The following is a 17,885-nucleotide window of genomic DNA, read 5'->3' as shown; positions in this document are numbered from 1 at the left end:
ATATTAGCAGGAAATAAACTTTGCAATTTTCCATTTCTTTATTTAGTCTTTGGGTTACTTTATACACCCAGCAAACACCTTCCTCATGTTTAGCGGTTAGACACCTCTAACTAGAGTAACTTCAAGGACAAGGAGTATATAGAGCTTATTTACTAAAAGAGATCATAACTTTTTGACCATTTTGGTAAAGGAGAGAAAAATATGATGTGAATACGATTTCCTTCTACAAACACAACAACATCGAAGGTTGGAGGTGGAAAAGACACTTAAAGTTAAGCACAGCATCGACGTACTGTTTTATCCAGGATGGTCTAAAGGTATGTTCCTGGCAAGGATTTGTCAGTAGGAGTAATACCTTTCAGTAGGCTTCCTGTAATAGTTGGAAAGGCAGAGTAGTCTTCAGCTACACGTACTTTATCAGGTCTGGTACAAGTAACATTCGGCATAAGCTGTTTGTGAGTTTTCTAATGGAAAGCATGAAGTTCTGGTTTCAGCCCAACAGGAGTAATAGGATAATGTAGGAATAGTAACAGGATAAGGCAGAACGTAGGTTCATGAAAAGGACATTGGCTACCTGGCACAGCAGAGGACTACACTTAGCAGTTCAGAAAATACATCATAGAATCATAGAACAGTTAGGGTTGGAAAGGACCTTAAGATCATTCAGTTCCAACCCCCCTGCCATGGGTAGGGATGCCTCACATTAGATCATGTTGCCCAAGGCTCTGTCCAACCTGGCCTTGACTACTGCCAGGGATGGAGCATTTACCACTTCTCTGGACAACTTCTTCCAGCGCCTCACCACCCTCACAATAAAGAACTTCTTCCTTATATCTAACCTGAACTTCCCTGTTTCAGTTTGAACCCATCAGCCCTTGTCCTACCGCTACAGTTCCTGATGAAGGGAATAGATATCCATTACTCCAGCAGCTGATATGCGCAGAAACAAATCTGCTTTCAGATTATTGCGTTTTCTAAAATTAAATCTATTACACATCCTTCGGCTAATTCTACAAGATGACTGGTGGCAGATGGGGACAGCCCTCTGACTTTGCTCCAGCAAATCACAATGTAAATGCTACCAGAGTATAATCCATCTCAACAAAACGTTACAGATTCATTTCCACACAATCCCCACCCCAAGAATGCTATCACCCAAATGACCCTTGTAATGTTGATCAGCTTCTTAAAACAACTTTCAGAAACCTCTCTTCATTAATACTTGAAGCAGAGGTTTAACATCATACTCAGAGAGCCAAGAAAATCTTGTGTTTCTGCCCTACAAGTAGTAGTAACTGGTAGAACACTATGGACAGTGCTTTATTTACTATGGGTGAATATTGCCACCTAAATTAGTATCTCCCACTTGAAGGTTTTCTAGTTACTTTTTCTCTCTGGCAACAGCATTTCCTAACAGATTACTTGCTATAATACCTTTAGAAAAGCACTAATCCTTCTCTGCCATCTAAGAGTATTTTGGCTACTTACAGAAAAAAAATACAGATGCAAGTGTGTGAGCACATGCACATCTGCCTGAAGTATCATGCCTTCTCTTAAAACCTTAAGTTTTAGGTACATTGCTTGAATTCCAACATTTACTACTTTCAGAAAGGTATGAAAATCCTCCCCTGCTGCTTATAACTTAGGAAAACTAAGGCAACTTTTGAGGTGTTTTTGCTCATGCACCTACTAAAGATGACAGTGGGAGGGAAAGGCCTGTAGACACACACTAATGGATGGGAGAACCATACCTCTCATTTGAGAAAAACATTTCAAAAAGGCAATTAAGCATCTCTCAAGTGCCATTAAGAGCCAACCCCCTGCTGCCTGCCTGAAGAGTGTGTCTACAGTCTGAGACCTATTGACCCCACTTTCTGCAGGAAATCGGGCAAATTCAAGCCTCCATAATTTGCTAAAGTCTTCCAGATTTCTGCTTGGGAAAAGCAACCATAGAGGGGTTAATTCAACAGCAACCTAATTAAATCTCTATTATGGCAGCAAAGCATGAAGTGGATAATGACATAGGGATGGGTTTTCCCAGGCAGTAGTCAAGAAATCAAGTGGTGAGGGAACATTCCCTCCAGTCCCATTTTTATTAACATTCCTCATGGAAATTCAGAGGAAGTTTCAGGGAGAAGAGCAAACAGCAACAGTGGATTGGATCATCCGTCACCTTTCTTTGACAAAGTGCTGACACTCAGCTGTGGATAAGACAACCCTTCACTCTCACTAATATCATTTGAAGAGCCAGGATAATTAATAGAAGATTAATAGGTTGTTCATATAGGCAAAAAGGATCAAGTTCAAATGCCAGTTTCCTAAGAGTAATCTCATGTCACTTAAGTCTTACAGTCTCAATCACCTGACAGCTCTTTGCAGTTCACATGAATATCCATAGTAGTGGGACCTGAATGACAGTGAGAACTTAGGTATAACCTGAAGCAGTGGAGAGAGAATTCAGAAATGGGTATGTATACGAGGAAGGATTCATACTACTGCAGGTGTCCTGTGCATGCTATCCACCAAAATGCATGTGTAATAATGCCTTAGAAATAAGACACTTTCCTTTACTAGAAATACATCAAATATTGCCCTACCTCTTCGTCAGTAAAACCAACTCGATTCTATTTTAGGAAAAGCTAATACATTAAGGACAAGGTATCAAGGGAGCTGAATTCTCATTACATGGGATGCTTAAAGTTGGACTCAATATGGAGTCTTCAGGTTCAAGTTAGCAGGGAAGTTCTAAACAGACTGCTCTTAGCAGGCTACAGTAGTGAGATAGATGGGAGCTTCAAGATGCCAATGAACACAGCTGGTCCGAGAAGTGGTTAATCATAACAAATGCCACAGAGCCTCAAAGGTATTGGCAAACTACCAGACATAACATAGGGTCCTATCCCAAAATTACTTTGGTGCACACTCAGCACCACTGAAAGAGACTTGAAGAAAGATGCAGCAGACACATTACAAACTGCATCCCAGAATGGTCTCTAGGAAAACCAGACCGTGTAAGGCTGTCCTGTATCACAGAAGAGAGTCAAGAACTTCCCAGCTATCATTTCATGAGAAAACTCAGCAGCAACACTTTAGAATAACAGAATTTCATTGCTCCCATGAAGAGGACAGTAGGCTTTCCTCGTTATGTGTTTTATTCTCAATTAGCTAGACTCCTTGTTGTAACCACAGATTAGTGAAACCACACAGTTTGAGCAACAACTGATTGCCTTTTAAAAGCACAGAGGTAAGGACAACAGTGTGTTGAACTTCAACAGTAGCTAAGCAGTTCTATACACCTAAGCAAAACAGAGATATATCCCCTGCCTCTGTGCGTAAGGCTTTTTCAGCCGGTTTGTTCTGAATATCAATCAAACCTCAATGTGGTTTCAATTATGAATTACCAGACCCGAAAAAAAACCCACCTTGATTTATTCTATTTTGCTCCAGTTATTCATGCTAAGCTTCTATTGAATACTTTCAAAAAGTATTTCATCATGCTTCCCATCCTCAAATGGTCATAGGGCAAAACCAAAGGAATTCACCCCCTTCTCCAGAACCAACCATAGTGCTTACACTCCACAAAATCACAAGCCAAGTTGCAGTGGCCATCAATTCATGTTTTGGTGGAGACTATAAACCCTCCTCCAAAAAATACTAGCTACAAGACAGACAGGAATTTCTACCTGTTCCTTCTTGAGTGATAAAAAGTGGTACTGCTACAAATGGTGACTTATGATTGCCAAAGTACATCACATAAATGTAACACAAAGTTATTCAGCATATTTGTTTTTAGCCACTTAAATCTAATCAGCTGCCTGAGCCCTTCTGAAGGAATCCATTGGCTGGATACACTCTTTTATAACAAAACCCACAGCTTCAGGCTCTTCTCTTCAACACTTTGATTTTAATAACGTGTCAAAGGAATAGATCTGCAGTGAGAAGTCAAGATCTGAGTTCATATTTACAGCTGCCATAATAGTTCTGCTTTTTGGAATGCCTAAATCAATTTTCTTGCCATTCTACTGGAAGAATATTGTAACATTATAACTTTTATGAGAATATTTGAACAATTTGAAAGAGAACCATGAAGAAGATTCCTGGGTTTTGTGGGTTTTCTTTCTTTCTTTCTTTCTTTCTCTCTCTCTCCTTCTTTTTTCCCCTTTCCCCTGGTGAAAGTCAAGGTAGAAGCTTCTGACCCAAAAAAGCCAGGGTGTGACATAAATTGAATTGGGAAAACGGAGCTTAAAATAACTTTCATACTCTCAAAGCCAGAAAAGACAGTGACTACTGAAAAGATGATTTATGGAAGCTAAAGCAACAAAGCCCTATTACCTCACACTAAACCATCTCACTCAAGGCTCTGTCCAACCTGGGCAACCCATTTCAGGAAGCTGTTAATGCTCCATCCCTGGTGGTGTTCAAGGCCAGGCTGGACAGAGCCTTGGGTGATATGGTTAAGTGTGAGGTGTCCCTGCCCATGGCAGGGGGGTTGGAACTGGATGACCTAAAGGTCCTTTCCTACCCAAACTATTCTATGATTCCATGAGATCTAGCTTCTGGTTCTGTCAACCAAATTCAACAATTGGTTGTTCATGCCTCAAAGATTACTATTTACAATGGAAATAAACCTACACATTAGATACTAGCCATACACCATAGGATAACTGTGAGGTTATCTACCACTGGGTAAGAGAAGAATCCTAATCTCTGCAGGCAAGTTAAAGAACCAACTGTTAAATCATGTTTCACAGAGACAGAGAAATGGCAATACTTGTAGCAGAATATACGTCATACTCAACTTCTCCCTAATATTAACACTGGAAAAACATACTGATAAACTGAACTTTATTTAGCATAAGAAAGAATACCTACCTTCTAACAAAATAAATAAAGGAAAATTTCACCCAGCTGATTCAAATGAGGTAACTGGAAATACAGCAGGAACAGAAACCTAGTATTGTCCAATGGAAAGAATAGTAGATGTGCATTGCCCAGAAAGGTGTTACCCTGTTTTCACTTACAGGTTAATAAAGAAGTATATGTCACTATTTGCTTAATGCTCTGAAGATGAGGAATGGGATGGAAGTACAGTTGTAACAGTGGCATTATCTGGAGGCGGAGGGCTGTAAAATACTAGCCAAAGAGTTTAGAAACAGTTCAGCTGTTTAACAAGTGTCAAGTGCCTGGTCATTGGCAGAAGCTCACAAAGTATTGTGTAAATGAACATCTTATTAGGCTGTGCTAAATGAATGGCACATTTTGAACTAAGTTAATTTGGCTGATTTAGTTTGAACCAAATGATGATGCTGCTTTCTGCCTTGCTGGAAGAAATGAAATCTGGTATGTTTATTGTTCGGCATAGTGATATTCTCAAGTGATTCTCAGACTATGGTCTGTATCCAAGGTCAAAGCTCAAAAGCAGCCCCTGTCAAACAAAACCTTCCATGTTTTATAGGTCTGCATTCTAAACAGTCTTGACAGAATTTCAACAAAAGCAACTGAAAAACTTTGGAAAAACCTTGTCTTCCTCATTTTTCAGAAACCGACATGCTGGCAAGGAATGATGCAAACCAAGAGGAGAATTGAAATGATCTACAAAGAAGCATAAGTGAGAAAGCAAATTACCTCTATTAGAGCATAACAAAGTATTCAATTGAAGATAACATATCACATCTCAAACCCAGGTCATTAGTTCGAATCCAGCTCAAACTGGTAATCATCACAGTGCGCACCATGGAAGTGGTCATTTTCTGGTTTACTTGAATGTAACTGATTGTCTCTGCCTAATGGATAATGCTTGGGCCAAGAAATACAAAAGGCACTAAACTCCCATGCTTGCAGCAAAAGGCTGAGATAAAGGATTCAAGTGGTCCAAGAATGAATTTCAGGCCCTGAAAACATCATTTGCCCCTCTTCATTAAAAGGAAGAAATAGCTTGTAATGCATTTTTGTTGTACTATTTGAAGTACTATTCCATAACATATTAGTCTGTTATATGCTACTAGTCTTCCACTTCCTCAACAGGATAATGGGTGAGTAGGAAAATAATCCATTTGAGAATGCATTTTTTTAAGCATAGAAAAGCCAAAGAGTCTTCAGTTAACCCATACAAACACCTAAAACTGCTCAGATCAGCTCCTCAATGCAATGTACTAACTAACGAATTAACTGCATATTCATTTATCTTCTGTGTACCTTATAGTCCTTCCTGCTGAAAAAACACCCTGTACTGCTGCTGTATCCACACAGTGGTGAAGATACTCAGGCAACAGTCTCACTAATAACTTTGAGCCAATATAAACCAAACTAATGCCAAATAAAGCAGCTTTCCAGCCACCCGCTCCCTTTTCCCTTCCATTTCCCTCCAACCTTTTTTCTTTTGCTGTTTCATTTTTATATAATGAAATTTATTAATTCACCAGAAAGGAATTAGAAAATTCAAAAAGAAGGTAGCACATTGAGAGAGAAGTCGCCATCCAAGTGCACGAAAGTGCAGGACTGCTTCTTTTGGCAACAGTACCTGCTTAGTGTGGTTAAAAGTGTTTGGGAAACTACAGACTCAACACAAGGTGGGCTGGTGTTTCTTTGTGTTGAGACTTGAGAAGTATCTGGAGAACAGGAATAAGGCTTATAGAGTCATAGAATCATAGAATGGTTTGGGTTGGAAAGGACCTTAAGATCATCCAGTTCCAACCCCCCTGCCATGGACAGGGACATCTCACACTAAACCATGTCATTCAGGGCTCTGTTCAACCTGGCCTTGAACACTGCCAGGGATGGAGCATTCACAGGTTCCTTGGGCAACCCATTCCAGTGCCTCACCACCCTCACAGTAAAGAACTTCTTCCTTAGATCCAATCTAAACTTTCCCTTTTTAAGTTTCAACCCATTACCCCTTGTCCTATCACTACAGTCCCTAATGAAGAGTCCCTCTTCAGCATCCCTGTAGCCCCCTTCAGACACTGCAAGCTCCTCTGTGGTCTCCACACAGCCTTCTCTTCTCCAGGCTGAACAGCCCGAACTTTCTCAGCCTATCTTCATACGGGAGGTGCTCCAGTCCCCTGATCATCCTCTGACCATCCTTACCTGTATGCAGACCTAGCCATGAGCATGCTTCACTGATTTTAAATGAGCAAATATCACTTCCATGCTGTCCAAGATAAGAGCCATTCCCTCAGATACAAAGAAATCAGTACAATTTTGCTGATAAGATAATGTAATCATTACTATGCTTGCAGATATGTCCTCATTCCTAATCTGAGAAATCAAGAGTCAAACTCCTGATACTCAAATCTTGTGTATCAAGAGTTAAAAATAAAACAAAGAGAAAAGCTTCAGAAAACAGCCATAAGTGCCTATTGCTCCTGCTTTGCAAGTGACATCAAACTTGAGGCAGCCTTCTGTGAAAGGTGCAGCTTTTTCTTCATAGGTGCTGCTGTTACAAACATCATTCAGTGTTTGAGGCTCTTAAAAATCTGTCACATATCATACTTACAGGCTGTAATCTCTTCAGTGTTTGCTAACTCAGATCCAATTCCACTGCACTGTTATCAAAATAATAATAGATATTCAGTCTACAGGAAATAGACTGAAATCAGATGATGAATCTTAATATTGGAAGCAAATATTTAGCAACCAGGATACTGTTTTCTGTTACTTCTCAGGATCCTAATGACATATTAAGCAAAATTAAACCCTATAAGCACTCAAAGAAAAAGAATCCTTAAACCAAGGAGACAGGCAGGTAAGCAAGTATGGCCAGGGATTCTTTCTAGCTAAGGACCCTCCTCTGCACAATGACCTTGCACAGACAGCAAACCCTTCTGTCTGTCAGAAAGGTGTTTTTCTCCTAGCAAGTAAGCTCATAAACCCATTAAAGCTGGCATTTCCTGTATAAATATTCCATAGGCAAATCCATGCTCTCATTTTCAACCCTCACTATTCAGAGCACAGGGATTTCTGTGCTGTAAGCATCTTGCCTTAAAATGGTGATTGCACCTCTGCACCTTCTGATCATCTGCTAACAGCTTCTACATAGTCTTCTGCAACTGCATGTTTCTACCTAAGCCATGTAACAGGAACAAGAACATACAGATGAGCACTGCATTAATCCTTACTGACCACAGCATCACAAGGAACAAGCAGCAGAGCTGGAAGAACTGGGTGCTGAGCTGGCTAAGTTTGAAGGCAGAATACACATGGCAAGTTCTGGAGGTACCGCTCTGGCCAGTAACATAAGAATTTATGACACCCAGTTACTCACACATTTCACTGTTGTGTTAATGTTAACTCGCAGGTGCTTCATTTTAACAGTTATCCATACCCTGGCCCTGGGGCTGAAGTGAAATAATCCTCTATAAAAGCTTCAGTCTTGGGGTTTATTTACAGAAAAATATGGCAATTTTCCTGTAAATAAGGAACATATTCAAGCCATCTTTAGTTACTCTGTTTTCTTATCAGAGTTAGAGGATACAGTTGGCATCTTCCCCTACCTCCAACGTACTTGCATACCTGCTTTCCAGCTATAATGTTTTATCCAGGCTTACCAGAAACTGTAACAGTGCTGTGAATGGACATTAGGTACCAGCTTAGATGAGAAACATACTCAGGCTCAAGTGCACCATGACTGCCCTCACAAGCAGACACCAACTGTGGAATTTTGACTAGCACAGCTATTAAAAAGAAATCAATTATTTAAAAGAATTAAAGTAACTATTATGAAATCGACATTGTATCAGCAGATACTGTATATACCTAAATTATTCTATTTTCTAAATTGGCTGAAGTTACAAATTAGCCAAGTCCTGAAAAATATGCTCTCCTATAGATCACAGCTGTAATATGCTCTCTTCTTAAAGAGATAAAATAAAGTCAGAGAAAGAAAACCTAAAAATCTCAAAGATAAATTGGAGAAGACTCCAGTTATTTGCTTCAAATGAAAGAACAAGGGTCAAACCCAAATAGCATTAGCTGGCTTAAATAAAAAAGAAAGGCTGATGGAAGAAGTAGCTATCAAACCCCCCAGTTACAGATACCATAGAATTGGGTACTGCTCTTCTACAAATGTAAACTGCCCTTGAACAATTCCTGATCTGAATTCCATTTTCTTTAACTGACCCTCTGAGAAACAATCACAAGCATTCTCTGTTGCTGGCTAATATGGAACTTACACAGCCCATAAAGGAACCTTTAATGACATTGCTGTTTCATATTGAAGCAAGAAGTGAATGCATGCACATATTAAGCAATTTTCATAGACTAGAATAAACATCAAATTCTTTCAGCTGAGACATAAACCCACCAAGGAACTGACCATTCGTGGCATGAGAGTCACGATATGAGGTGTTAACTCCAACATCCTGGACAAACTCCACCCTGTTTAATTGCAGACAGCCTTTAACTTCTCTTTGCAACTGCTCACTGAGACAATATTCCTGCCCACTCCTTGTACTTCCCTAGCACGGTATTCCTGTTCTGTATTCCTCCACAGTTACAGAGTTCTGTTCTGTATGTTGCTGTGTCTGTGGTCGTAAACCTTCTGCCCAAGAACCTCTAGGTTGAATGAGTAACATAAATGTTTTTTCCAAGTGTATATTAAAAACAAAGGAGAAAAAGGAGCCTGCTTGTTGTTCAGAGTAAGACTGGCTTCCCCAGAAATGGAGAGAGAGAACCCAGGAGAAGATGGGTTTGCATCCCCTATAAAGACTGAGTAATCCTAAACCTACTTTCTTCCTGTTTCAAGGTGTTCTGCTAACATCGTCTAATAGTATTAAGATGCTCTGATCCCCTTCTTGTGAAGCACATGTTGTGCAGCTTAATTTCTTCCTTAATTACTGGCAAGTGCCACATTTTCTCTTTAGGCAATGAAGCAATAGATTATTAATGCCTTTGGCTAAGCCACGGAAAATCATCTTCTGAAAGCCAGCAATGAGCTTCTAACTCTTTGTCAGCAACTGTTCACACTATTGGGATGAAGGGTTTAAAGTAAAACACATTCTGCTGCTAAGAGCTCCTACCCAGCTTGCAGAGAAACTGTCTACACCATCATAAAGCCAAACAGTTAACAAGTTTGGTTTTATTAGTAAAACAAAACTATGTTTTATATTTTGACACAGAGAAAATTAACTGATTATGAGTGAAAATCATCTGCAGGCTTTTATATAGTAAAAAAATCAGAACCAGCTGCTTGGTGCAGAAGGTTAATTAACACTCCAGTGTTTCTTCTGAACAGAGGTGGGTTCAAACAGTGAAACTTCTTTTCCTTTAAAGGGAAAACAGAATTCCCCAGCACAACTTTGATCATCAGTGTCTTTATAAGAGAAATTACAGAGAAATAACATGGAGAAAATTGTAGGCAGAGGAAGAATTAGCTATTTCATCAGAATTACAGGAAAAAGCCTTGCAGACTGTTTAAGGTCTTCAGTATTTCCACTGCAGTTGATTCATTTTTAAGATGACTAAGCTTCAGCTTCTAAATCCAATAGGAATAAAGAAGTGTGTGTGTGTGTAGATGCAGGCAGCAAGAAGAAATAAACAGCAAGCAATTTAGTGTGTGCAATAGCAAAAGGAAAAAGTTTGCATTTCACTGTCAGGATATAAAATGCGCTGCTGGTTATTTTGCCAATTGTCATAAAATATATTAGCTTCATCTGTGCAAGTTACCAACACAACACATACACAAACACGCACCCACAGAATTATTACCAAGTTTCACAGCACATACCTTTCATACAAGGCAAAAAACCCAACAAACCTACAATTTGTTTTATGAGTAAATCAAACGAATTTGCTTACCACAGCTGGGGGATCATTCCAATCCTCATAAGAAATGGCAGCATATGGGTAAATTCTGTCATTGATAATCTGAAGAGTAGCAAGAGCAATTGCTTTCATTGATCGAAAATATGCTTCCCAGAACCACCTTGCCTGTAAAGAGAATAAAGTTCACTGTCACACTGCACAGATCCACTGCTTAATAATCAATACTGGCTTGCCATGCATGATATGTTCCATGCAGTCAATGTGTAAGGTGGAGATTAAATTAGGAGGCATGTTTATTGTAGCTAGGATATTTCCATAGAGCCTGAAGGCTTCAAACTCAGCTCCACTCCCCAAAACCCAGGATTTGCAGCCAATAAAAGGAAGCAGCAGCAATGCTTTGCAAGTGATTGAATAGAATGAGAATACTTGAAGGAATCGATTACTTTCACACTTTAGTCATATGTTTCCCTCTTGAAAAACGTCAAATGCAGTTTAACCATAAAAGAAATTGCTGTTATCCTCTGTTTTCCCATGGCAGAGGAATCCACAGGGCAGCTAAGCAGCCAAACAAAAGCATGCAGCCTAAAAGAAGCCACTTTTTAACATCAGTATTCGAGACAGCTGATCAGCTGGAGAATGTCAGTGCTCATGAACCAAACTAACACCTTCCCAAGTCTTCCAGAAAACAAATATTATACAAGTACATGCTAAGGTTTTTACATAAAAGCACGTGTGTATGCCAATTTGTTACAACTGTTCATCTGATTTACAGCATAGTGTAAAACCACTGAAACGAAATGGGATTTCCTTATACACGGATGTACTGAATCGCACAGATGAGTCATCTTCCAGCTAAGTCCCTGTCATGCAAGTTGTAATCTTGTCCCAGTTTCTGTATAACTCATAAATGCTGGAAGAAAAACAGGGTTTTGGCAATGAAAACACCGACTTAACTGATTCTCTGTTAGAGATGTAAACATCCTTTGGAAATGCCTAGAACCATCCAATGATCCTGTAGGTCCCTCCAACCCAGAAGGAAACACACTTTGCTAGCAAATGCAATTCAGGAGTTTCGTCCCAAGAGATATGAATTCATTTCAATGTCATTTTCCTTGAGGAAACTCCAGCACCTTGAAGCATCCAGCAGGTAATTTAACTTGCAATCTCCTCATGGTTCAGTATCAGATGTAAGAGTGTGTTTTGCATCTAGTCATAGAGCAATTAAAAGGCTTTTTTGCATTCACTGGAAGCATAAGAAGCTTTCAGAGCCAGAATGTAACCACTGAAGACAACATGCAAATTTGGGCAAGTGCTATATTACTCTTGCCACAGATTCCTTAAACAGCAAAAAGGCTTTAATCATATACTATGATAATATTAAACCATATTATTTAGCGTATTAAATTACTGAAGGAATGCCAAGCCTCTGGAGGAATGCCACACTTGGTACTATGAACCAAAGTTAACTCTCATTTAGCTGTTGTTAACAAGTTACCAGTATGTCTCACTCTGCAAGACAGTACTTCAATAGAAGACAAAGAGTGATTCCAATATGCAGACCTTGTGCTGATGCATTCCTATGCTAAGTAACAGGGTACAGGAAAGATTACAAATAGGGAAAATACAAGTTCACAGACGAATTTGCACATATTCACACGTTCTACCTTGTACTTTACTCTGTGTGCAAGCTATGGGGTTCAGAACTAAAGACCTATTGCTGAAATATTGGCCCTAAAACTCTACTCTATGGGTAGTTTGCAAAACAGGCTTTTCAGAATAGTCCTGTAAATATTTAAGATTAAAAAAAGCCATGTTATAATTAAATAAGCAAACTAGAAAAGAGTTAAGTGCTCTGTAGAGCACTACTTTTATTTTGAGAAAACATGAACAACCATAAGCCTCACTACTTCAGAGTATTTCAGGATTCTACTAAGGAGACTGATGAGTATGCCCAAAATCTACACTTCTCTGGAGCCTGCCATCCGGGACAATGCAAAGCCATTTCACTCTAGAACAGAATCACTTCCCTCTCCCTTATTTCTCTCCCTGGTAGGACTTAACAAGCTGATTACCAAGAGCACAGAACAAAATGAATATTCTATAATTACATATATCCAAAATGAGTATTATGCATGTCCACCTGTAAAAGCAGAATTATATAAACAGGTCAAGAATAATGTCTGCCTTCCTAAAATATCAAAAAGACCTCAAATCACGGAAACACCACATGCTAAGCACAGGACATAAGTACTCCTTTCCCCATGCTCCATTTCTTAAGAGAAAATGTATTATCCAGAACTCGTATAGCAACTGATATAAAACCAGAAGCAGATGAAGAATTAAAACTGACCAGAACAGTAAACCTCTCTCTTCAAGCCCCCTAAATAAACAAAAGAACACAGATTTCAGATATCATTTTCACATTAGACAACAGTTTAGAACCATTGCTATGATCAGCACTAAGGAGAAAGGAGAAATTATTTTATGTAGCCTTTTAAAATGTAACTTTATATAGCAATTAAGTAGCTACTAATTGTGTGTCATACACACAGGACTTACTTCACTGTTATTAAATGACAGCATTCCTCTACTGTTCTAACTCAGATTGTTTATTTATACTGTAGTATCTATGAATATCTAAGCTTCGTAACAACCAAAGCTGCTTTTCCTCCTTCAGCAAAACCAGGATGGATCTGCTCTAGCGTCTCTTTGCTGAAAGAACGCTTGCAACGTGAGGCAGGATTACACCTTTATACCACAAGCAAAACTGGAGAGAAGGGCAGAGGGAATTTACTTTTTATAGACTAATATTTATGTAATTCATTTTTTGTAAAGAGCCAGAAAATGTTCCCACAGTTGGCTCTAAGTTTTCTGGGAGCTGTGTTTCTTTAAGGCAGAACTCAAAACCTTCCAAGGGGATTCGAAGTCTCCAAACAGATGTTTCAGGGTCTCATTACTTCCTCCCCACCTTGTTTGCTTTTATAAAGCAGAACTGATTAACATGGCTTGCCAGTGTCTGCTGCTCAGCATGTGAAGTTACTAAACATGTTGGGAAAGTTTTCTATTGGGAAGATATACATCGGTTCCATTTGAAATGTATTTTCTGCTGTAGCTGGTGTGGTTGAAAAACTTTTGTTGGAATGTAGTAACTAGAGGAGATAAAAATCCCATTAATATATTTGGGATACAGGAGAAACAACAACAAGAAGAGATCTGTTCCTGACTCATGCACCAACTTTCTTCTGAGCTGCCTATTTCTCTTTTCCATATCTATGAATTCAGAAGACTAATGGTTATATATTTGAGAGCAGCTTTAATATACTGGGTAATGGTTTAAAGTATGGCAATTGTAGCATACTAATCAGACCTACCTGAAAGCTTTCCAGGACCTTGAAATAAAACATCCGTAAGTACAGATCTTATCTCCCACACAGCATTGGTTATACACATATTCTACGACTATGATATGGTCAGGCTGCCATTCCTTTCAACCTGAACTCAAATTAACTTCTAGTACTCCAGGTTTCAGAACACACTACATGGACCACAGACTTGTAGAGAATGCTAACATTTTTTATACACCTAAATATTACTTAGGTCATGAGCAATCTAAATTTTACATACAGATCAAATGCATACTTTGTACAACTGCTAAAACAACACAGATGAATGTATGTTAACCTATGGGACCTTGCTCTGGGTGTACAGCTTACCAGAAATTCCAAACAGGTATTTAAGAAACACAGCTTCTCTTTCCCTTCTAGATTTCTAGATAAATAGAAAATCTAGGGTAGATCCTAGAGAAAAGATAAGAAAACATTACTTTCTGTAACATTCTACCAACGTGTGTAAGAACCAAACACAGCATAATGAATGACCTGAATGAGAATGAGAAATATGTTATATTATTAGGTTGCCCAAGGGGTGACTTCAATCTCTAATAATACAACAAATTCCCCATGAAATTAGTTTACCTGAATTCAATTTCTGCATAACATTTCACAAAGCCAAGACAGCTTTGCCATGGAAGCCAAAGACTGAAAGAACTGGAGACCAAACTCTCCTCTCTCTCCAAGCAGTGAACCCTGCAGACCGAGGTCACAAACTCAGGCATACCAATAAGTAGCTCTAAGTTGTATCCCTTCCTTCCTCACCAGACCACTTTCAACTGCTGCATCCTCATTAGACCATCCATGAAAACTCACGACTTTCTGTAAAGGCTAAAATTGCTTAATGTAATATAGAGGTATTCATTTATCTCTACAAATACATACGCACACCTTGAGGAACACTAACCATACCTTGCAAGGCAGGATAAAAAGTTCAGAAACGTTGTTTTCTTCCTCAAAACTGTACATGGCATGGGGAATTCTGTGCTCCTTCAATCAATTAAGCAAGCATCCAACCCCAAAGTTAAATTCCACATGTTTTCAGTTTCAGGATTTTGGTCAAATGGACTCCAAAGAAACTAAATTGACAGTATTCAGCATATACTGGTACAGGCAAGAGCTTGGGATGGAAGCGTGTGCAGTTATTTTCATAGGAAACAACAGGCAGGAGCACACAGCAATAGGGTAGCCTATTCACAGAAGGTAACATTTATTTAGGTAAGGTGTTATTTTCCTTAGAAATAAACACACTTGAAGGCCTAGCATCTTTTTATAAGCTCTTTACAAGCCAGAACAGCATCAGGTTACAGACTCCATTCATATAGTGTTTATAAGTTCTAGTGTTAATGCCACTAATGGTGCTCCGGTGTAGAGTGTAAGGCAGATCAATGTAAATCTTTTGGTTAGTTTGTGAAAAGAAAAACACTGGGCATGAGGCAGGGAAAGGAATACTTTCTGTAACATTTGGATCAAGGGGAAAACAGACTGGGAAAAGAACTTTCTAGCCTCCTGTCTTTTCACAGCCTATGATTTGGTCTGAGTTGGTAAAGTTAGCAGAAGGGGAGAAAACGAGGTTTGCAGAGGAGTAGTAAAAATTAACTGCCCATAAACCACCACCTCTCTCAGTTTTTAGGTCAGGCGCCATGATGCTGTAAGATTCTGCCCCGCTGCAGGAGTTCAGTGTTTCCAAAATGCTTTAAAAGGTTTACGAGGCCTTGAAATACAACCATTTTCACAACAGGGGCGACTCTGCTTAAATGCTTTCCCTTCTAGATGGCTCTGGTATTCCTGGTTTTTACTCTCAGGCCAGCTGGGTTTGGGAAGTCTGGCCAAAGACTCCAGCAATGGCCTGGGAGCTTGATGATCTTACTTCAAATTCTGGTTCTAAGATTAATGCTTGACATTGATTTGATTTCTTGCTCCTACTTCAGCTTCTCAGCACTATGAGTAATATTCACCACAGAGATGTTGTGAGATTTAACCTTTCAAATTCTGGGGTGGATAGAAGAACAGAAAACATTAACAACTTTATCTTCTCTTATTATTTACAAAGGCACCTTAAACTAATAAAACTATTATTGAGCTAATCAATGCTGATTGTAATTGACTGCAGCAACACTTTGCTAAAGTGTACTTTAAGAAGAGGTATGATAGATATTACAAGAGATACCTACAGCTTTGCTGTGCGTCTAACAGTTCTGAGCATGGAAGTTCATCCACTAAGACCTTCAGGTTCCTAAATTACATGGGATACTGCAATATAACCAAATGCTTTTTATGTTACTGAGACCTAACAACTTATTGCCCATCAAGCAAACTACTATAACTTGTCACAGAAAATCCCCACCATAACATCTTTCCATTATGCACTAGGATTAGTTATGCTACTGAGGTTCAAGATAAACTGAATTATCATATAGTAAAGATGCCTATGAGGATAGCTGATGATACATAATAATTAGATAGCAAGCTTGAGCTCTCAATCCCCCTACTCCCCTCCCAGGGTAAAACGTGACTGAAGAGAAAGCTTAAATTCCTCTTTTGGAGGAACAAACACTTTATAAGATTCCCAAGCCAAATTTTGGGTTCAGATTGAGAACCCTATAACCCCAAATTCCCACATTCCTCTGCTTATGAATTGTAATCTGCCCCCTTTTTCTGGACTGCTTTACTGTTTCTACTGCTGGTTCCCTGTTCAAACAGCTTCCTTGCCGATCACACGTACCACTTAGTATGTGGTTCTTCATCAAAGATGATACCAGCTGGGTCAGCTAAAACCACTGCTGCATTTGTTTCTTCACACAGGCTTAAAATAAACCCTCAGAAGATTTTATACTATTAAGAATTATGTGGTAATTTGTGGTTTCTAGAAACATGTAAGAATTTGAGTTTAAATTAAATTCCTTATTTGCTTTAGGACCCTTAATAACGTCACACAATCAGGTTCAACACTCCTAAAGCTGGCTGGCTCCATCTTCTCTCTGTAATCAGTGCAGGGAAAAAAATAGGGTCATTCAGAGAGAAATTAAGAGCTCTGGTACCTTAAAATACCCTCTGAACAATCCGTTCTCCTCTTATTAAGGGAGCATGAGAGGGCAGGGTAAATGACTAGCTGTGAGCCATGATCCTTCTGCCCCTTAAAGCACTATCTTCAAAATAGATCCAAAGACCTTCTCATTCCCAGCCAGCCATGAAGATTTGAAATGAGAACAAACAAGAATGCAGGATGCATTTAAAAGAATACATTTTCCCTTATATTTAATGTGATTCAGGTTACAGAAAAATGCAAGACAGCCATACTCTGAAAAGGTGGCTCACTTTTGTGGTGCAATTACCCAAACTGGGGATTATCTCTTTAGAAACTGCAATCTGAAAGTAAGAACTAGATTCTTGTCCCCATACATAGACTACTATGTAGGAATATTAATAGTTAAACCATGAAATCAATGGAATACTGATAAAATCATGATAATTTGCCTAAAACTGTAGAGTTTCTCTAATTATGCTCATGCTTTATACAAGATCAGATTTAAAACACCTTTCAAATTTGACTTAAGATGGTTGCGTTGTGTCTATCTGTCAGCAAGGACCTACCCAAGAAAAGCTATAGTGGGTGTGTGTGTGTGTGTGTATATACACACACACATATATATATAAACTGTATAAAGAGTGCTCACAACATCAGCATGCCACATTGAAAGCTAAAAAATGGGGGTAGCAAGGAAACAAACTTTT

The 17,885-nt window shown here is 39.0% G+C and overlaps 1 protein-coding gene across 1 annotated transcript in view; it reads right to left on the bottom strand.

The window, feature by feature from the left end:
* The window catches only part of EXT2 (exostosin glycosyltransferase 2), a 76,883-nt gene that overhangs the window by 29,393 nt on the left and 29,605 nt on the right, over window positions 1–17,885 (bottom strand). The window contains exon 8 of the mRNA XM_061343606.1: window positions 10,795–10,926. Within this exon, the coding sequence (XP_061199590.1) occupies window positions 10,795–10,926 (132 nt within the window). The remainder of the gene's footprint in view (window positions 1–10,794; window positions 10,927–17,885) is intronic.

The sequence above is a fragment of the Neopsephotus bourkii genome, unplaced genomic scaffold, assembly GCF_033783945.1.
Source record: "Neopsephotus bourkii isolate Nb327-2 ecotype Australia unplaced genomic scaffold, CSIRO-AGI_Nbou_v1 NB_1825, whole genome shotgun sequence".
NCBI lineage: Eukaryota > Metazoa > Chordata > Aves > Psittaciformes > Psittacidae > Neopsephotus > Neopsephotus bourkii.
The sequence above is the reverse complement of the archived record's forward strand: the minus strand, read 5'-3'. Positions and strand labels throughout refer to the sequence as shown.